General features: G+C 45.5%; 1 protein-coding gene across 1 annotated transcript; it reads right to left on the minus strand.

The window, feature by feature from the left end:
* Positions 1-400: 400 nt before the first annotated feature.
* On the minus strand, positions 401-5,500 carry LOC125441190 (vomeronasal type-2 receptor 26-like). Its single transcript, XM_048511585.1, has 4 exons — positions 4,712-5,500; positions 3,844-4,071; positions 2,081-2,207; positions 401-1,311 (listed from the first exon to the last, which is right to left on the minus strand). Exons 1-4 carry the CDS (start codon positions 5,498-5,500, stop codon positions 401-403), a joined length of 2,055 nt encoding a protein of 684 aa, XP_048367542.1.
* Between the last annotated feature and the right edge of the window lie 754 nt (positions 5,501-6,254).

Consider the following 6,254-nt stretch of genomic DNA (forward strand, 5'->3'; position numbering starts at 1 on the left):
TTTTGGGTTGCAATTTGGGCACTTGGTCTCGAAAAGGTTCGCCATCCCTGTTCTACAGCTTGGGTTTCATTTAGGGTGTGGGGTAGAAGGGTCAGGTTAGTGTTTGAGTCAGGTACTCCTTAGGTGTCAACTGTCTCCTGCCTGGACTCCATTTTGTTCCTGCTGGAGCCATATTAAACCAAACTGTCCACTATACACACTCATAGGGGGTATTAACATTCTCATAACAGCCCCTTTGGATCATGAAAGTAGTCTGACTGCTAACAATTGGACACCAATATCACAGAGAAAGGTTTCGCTTATATTCTTATACCACGTAACACACAACTAAATGAAATTGATTTGCGTACGGTGTTTATTAGGAGAAGAATACTTCAGCTAGACCCCAGTCACCATGGCCTTAGCTTTCTTCTTTTCTTCTTCTTAGCAACCAGTCCTTATTATTCCATTCAGGCTTCAGCATCAGGATGTATAATTTAGGAGAAAAGATGCAAACTAGCAATCCAGCACTGGAGGACAAGATGGAGAAGATCTCCATAGCCACCATGTATTTTCCCTTGGTGCTTAAGTAGGCTGGAATAAAGGAGAGCCAAACACTGCAAAAGACCACCATGCTGAAAGTGATGAATTTGGCTTCATTAAAGCTGTCTGGTAATTTCCTGGATAGGAAAGCCACGGTGAAGCTGACGACGGCCAAGAAGCCCAGAAAGCCCAGGACACAGAAAAACAAAGCAACGGACCCTTCATTACATTGCAGCACAATCTCTTCCGTTACTGTGTGCATGTCAGAATCTGGAAATGGAGGAGAGGTTGCCAGCCATACAGTACAAACAGTGGCTTGAACAAGAAGGCCGAAAAGAACAATGCAGATTGTGGATCGTTTCCCCACCCAGTCCTTCATTCTGGATCCTGGTTTGGTGGCCACGAACGCTAGAACCACTGTGGTGGTTTTGGCCAACACAGAAGACACGGCGAGGGAGAAGATGATGCCAAAAGCTGTTTGTCGGAGGAGACACATGAACTTTTCAGGTCGGCCAATGAATAATAAAGTGCAAAGGAAAGAGAGAAGAAGGGACATGAGGAGAGTGTAGGTGAGGTCGCGATTGTTGGCTTTGACGATGGGAGTGTCCCGATATTTAAGGAATATCCCGAAGATCCAAGCTGTAATGAGCGATAAAGAAAGGGCAGAAACAGCCAGACTAGCTCCCAATATTTCTTCATAAGATAAGAAGCTAATAACTTTGGGAATGCATAAATTGTGGTCTCTGTTAGGGTAATAACCTTCTGGACATGGGAAACAGTCATCCATATCTGAAAAAGACAATGTGCCTTATGTACATGAGAGCCCAGTATATAAATAATTTCAGTAACCTGCCCTCACCATTGAGTCACAAAACACGGGCAGGCCACGACGGGGCGTGGCCAAGCATTCCAGGGCGGGACATTCCTGGGCAGGGCTGTGGCAAGGACACAGCCACTGCGCTGGTCCTTGGGTGGGAAACGAACGCTGCCACGTACGCCAGTGCACCCCCTGCTAGACTGCTTCAAGTTCTGCACGCTACTGCTGAGAGGAGGGGCATAACTAAGGCAAAAATCACGTGGCAAAATCACCCATTAGTAACCCCCTCTCAGCACACACAAATAATTAGTAACCTACTCTTGGGAACCTGTGAGAACCTGCTGAATCCCACCTCTGCTTACAACATACATCTTCTAAGGTGCATGGGGGGGGGCGGGCACAGAGAGACCTGACAGAACTGTAGCTAGTCCAAGGTCACCCAGCAGGCTTAATGTGTAGGAGTGGGGAATCAAACCCAGTTTCCAGATTAGAGTCCACTGCTCTTAACCACTACAGCATGCTGGTCTAAAGATCTCCTGAAATCCCTTGTGGTTTCTAGACCTTGCCTGGAGACTGGCAATCCTAGATCTAAGCAAAAAGATCCCCTTGTTAGAAAACACCAGCAACACTTTGGGAGGAGCTTTTGGAAACATTAATATAACTCTAATCTGCAAAGCTTGGCGTGTACATGCTTCATCACAGTCAATACAACCAAGAAACTCTGCACAGGTCTTCTTGTACCTTCATGGCCAGAAATTTTCCCTTCTGGACACGGGAAGCAATCATAGCAGCAAAATGGTTCCCCTTCCTTCTTCATCCTGCTATAACCCGGAGAGCAAATGCCATTACACACAGAAAGGGGCCGGGCCTGTTTGTAAGTGAAAAAGTAGAATGCTTTAACATAGTACAACTTGCAAGCTTTGATCAAGCTTTTATCAGTGAGTAACCTATTTTGGGGTTACTGCAGTGATGGTATGCAGCCTATTTGCCCCAGTTGGGTAGAACTGGTAGCTGATTTTTTTTGCCTGGTTCAGAAAACTGGTTGTAACCTCACCACTGAGTCCTTTCAGAACTGGTTGTTAAATTATTTGAATTCCACCGCTGGGTTACTGCTTAAAGGGCGTACTGGCATCACATCTAGGGGTTACTCATCCTGCCCTTCCTGAAGGCGTGTGCTCACAGTGTACAGGTTTGGGACACAAGATATGCCTACTATATTGAGACTTAATGCAGTGTTTTCATTGAAATGTTGTTTGCCAGAACATCCTTCCTTTTGATACCCTTTCTTCCTTTCCCATCACTTTTACTGTTGCACTGTTAAATGTTTTTGCTTCTGGCCTTTTGATTGGCTCGTAGTTAAATGTTTCTAACCAATGTTGAATCAGATGTCAAAACCCTGTGTGGGAGCCATCTTTTCTCACAGGAATCTGGAGATGGTTAAGATCTTCTCTGGAGACCATTGTCTATGTACCCGCACTGTCAGATACAAAGCGGGAGACCACCGGAGACAGGACCTGACTCCAGATCTGTAGTTTTTTCCTGTGCTTTGGGTAAGCCCCATCCTTTTAACAAGAGCTTCTTGTCTTCTCTGTTTTCTCTCTACTGTTTCATTGATGATTTTAAAGAGAGTTTTTTTATGGTCCTTTTATGGTCACCATCTTATGGTCCTATTTTTTTTAGATCACTCCTTGATACCCCTACCTCACATGTCTCATATCTACTGTCTGTTCTGTATGTTCTTATGTGCCTTTTCAAGTGAGGTCTGTAAGGCGGTTTCTGCATGGCGGCGGCTTCGAACCTCCACCGGCATAATTTATGCCGGTGGAGGCTCGGGGACTGCTCGCATGGTAGCGTGCGAGCAGTCCTGGCTCCCTCCCCAGCTGGAGAGGTGGCTCCGCATGGAGCTGCCTCTCCTCCAGTCCCCTCCATTCACCTCTTCATTCAGCATTGCCATGGAGGGCTGGAGGGACCCACCCACACTGCCCTCCGACCCCTGGAGGTCGGAGGGCAGCGTGGACAGGTCTCTGCTGCCCTCCACGGCAACGCTGAATGAAGAGGTGAGTGGAGGGGAGGGGGAAAGCAACATCTTCCCGCCAGTGCTGTTTGCACAGTGCCAGCGGGAAGATGCTACTTTGGAAAAACCTCGTGGTTTGAAAGCTCCGCCTTCCCACCATTGGGGGATGGCAAGGCCGGCACTGCTGCATTGTGCGAACTCCTCCCCAGGGACACAGTTTTTAGTGTCCCTGGTGTGCTGCATTCTGCCCGTGTGGAAACAGCCTAAGTTTGACTGTGCTTTTGTTGAAAGAATGGGGTATCAGTATTTTAATGAAAGCGTATCAAGTATAAGGATATGTGTTCAAGGTTTCACCAAGTTCAGTTGGGAATTAAAAACTGTTTCAGTTGAAATTTACCACAAAAAATAGGGAGAGAGCCTTGAACAAAGAACCACTTTTTGAATGACCGGAGAAGGGCTGGAAATGTCCCAAAGTAGGTACAGGCCCTACCTGATTGAATCCTCTGGGCCACACAATGGCATCTTCACGAATGGTGAATATGTTATTAGGAGGAGCCTTTGGGTCTATCCTTCCCACTCTGACTCTCAGAAAAGACTGGTTCGGGAAGGTGACCCAGTTGATAACATCAAATCCAGCTATCAGTTCCCCATTTTGGTCAAAGGACACCTCTTCCCCGGCAGTGTTGTTAAATGAGACGTTTCTCAGAAAATGATGGAGCTGAAGAGAAAGAAGATCAAATAGTGTCTTTACTCTGAATTGGTGAACGTTAGTCCTATTTTTTTACAAAAAAAACCCCTCACATGTAGTTCAACAGATAAATACTTCTGAGCATTCTCTGAAACAGTTCACTTGCATATCTGAACTAGAAGTCATTAGTTAAAAAAAAACCAGGGTTCTCCTGAGCATGATAAAACTGTACTGGAGAGATGCAAAACTAACCCATAAACTCACAGTGTTCTTGATTGATATTTCAAGCAGATGAACAGTATCTAGGGAATGGAGTTCTATCTGTCTAGAAGAGAAGAAGAAGAGTTTGGATTTATACACTGCTTTGCTCAACCATAAGCAGTGTCAAAGTGGCTTACAAATTCCTTCCCTTCCTCTCCCCATAACAGACACCTTGTGGGGTGGGTGGGGTAAGAGAGTTCTGAGAGAGCTGTGATTGACCCAAGATCACCCAGCAGACTTCATGTCAAGGAGTGGGGAAATAAATCTGGTTCTCCAAATAAAATCAACTTATCATTAGAGTCCACCTCTCCAGATTAGTGTCCACCTGCTCCTAACCACAATACTAAACTGGCTCTAGGACACATTTACTAGGGTCCAACCCCAGATAAGCAGAACAATCCAATGCTACCTGCCATGGCGGCTGATTCAGCTTCCAGGTCTCTCCATTCATCGGGTTTCTTTGTCTGAATGTGGACAACCGCATGGCATGCACTGCATGCGCCACAGCATAGACTGCGTTATAAACACTGTAGCTGTGGCCATTCATGCTCATTTCAAAGACAGACCCTGGAAGAGTCTCCAGCTTCTCCTCCCCAGTGCAGATTTTCTCAGCCTTCCTGTCTGATACAGAATCATGAAACATGCACATAAATATATCTTTCCAGAAGTCCTTGATAAAGCCATCTTCCTTTTCCACTTGAGGGTTCCTCCTCCGAAGAAACTCCTGGAATCCCGGCACCTCCGCTGAGTGAATGGCAAAGCATATAGCACCGTGGATGAATAAGTCCCAGTCTCTCTGGAAGGATAGTGAGGTGAATTCCATCTGGGCTGTCATGATCCAGATTTTTTTCTTCACTGGTCTGTTCTCAAATATTGACCCATGCAGCAACATTCTCAAAATCATTATGGTTTCCGTGTTGCTATGGACCACCAGCACATTGGCCGTGCTTGTCATGGCAATGTTGAATAAACCCATCCCCTTCTCCATCACTTCAACAATATTATTGGATGATGTCATTTTGGGGAACTTTGCGATGAAGGCAAAGCAGATCCCTTTCTGGGAAAAGAGGGGGAGCACACTATGTACAAATACCTCTGAGGTCTTGATAGGCATATGAATCACCCCAATCCACGTCCACCTGAAATGGAGCAGTAACTCAAGAATCCCATTATAATGGTGGTTGCTGTTTGGGAACATCCATCGGAAGAAAATCGACTGGCTTTTGGTGTTCATCGCTGAAGGAGAACCGTATGTGAGCTTGGTGGATGTAAGGGAAAATGGGGAGAGAAGAGATATTTTTAAAACAAAAATAGTGCGAATGAATGGGGAGGTATATACGAATCTTCAATTTGACCTGAGAGAATGTTGATTTTTTCCCCCTATTCTCACAGAAGTGGCCACTTTGCAACAATAACTGGATACTGGCCCTGTCTGTACAAACCTTTTGAAACATTTTGAGGCAGCAAATGGTGTTCCACATTATTTTTACTCCCAAATATTTTATTTCCAGCCACAAAACATTCACGCAACATGTGATTGGTGTTTGGAATATGCTGCCACAGGAGGTGGTGATGGCCACTAACCTGGATAGATTTAAAGGGGGCTTGGACAGATTTATGGAGGAGAAGTCGATTTATGGCTACCAATCTTGATCCTCTTTGATCTGAGATTGCAAATGCCTTAACAGTCCAGGTGCTCGGGAGCAACAGCCGCAAGGCCATTGCTTTCACATCCTGCACGTGAGCTCCCAAAGGCACCTGGTGGGCCACTGCGAGTAGCAGAGAGCAGGACTAGATGGACTCTGGTCTGATCCAGCTGGCTTGTTCTTATGTTCTTATGTTCTTATTTTAAATGAACACCTTATTAAAACAATTCTCTGGCTGAAACATTTTGAAAACATCTTCAGCTGCTGTGTTTTCAACTTATTCTCTGTTTTTCTGAACTTTCTCCT

This window comes from Sphaerodactylus townsendi, linkage group LG11 (genome assembly GCF_021028975.2).
Source record: "Sphaerodactylus townsendi isolate TG3544 linkage group LG11, MPM_Stown_v2.3, whole genome shotgun sequence".
Taxonomy (NCBI): domain Eukaryota; kingdom Metazoa; phylum Chordata; class Lepidosauria; order Squamata; family Sphaerodactylidae; genus Sphaerodactylus; species Sphaerodactylus townsendi.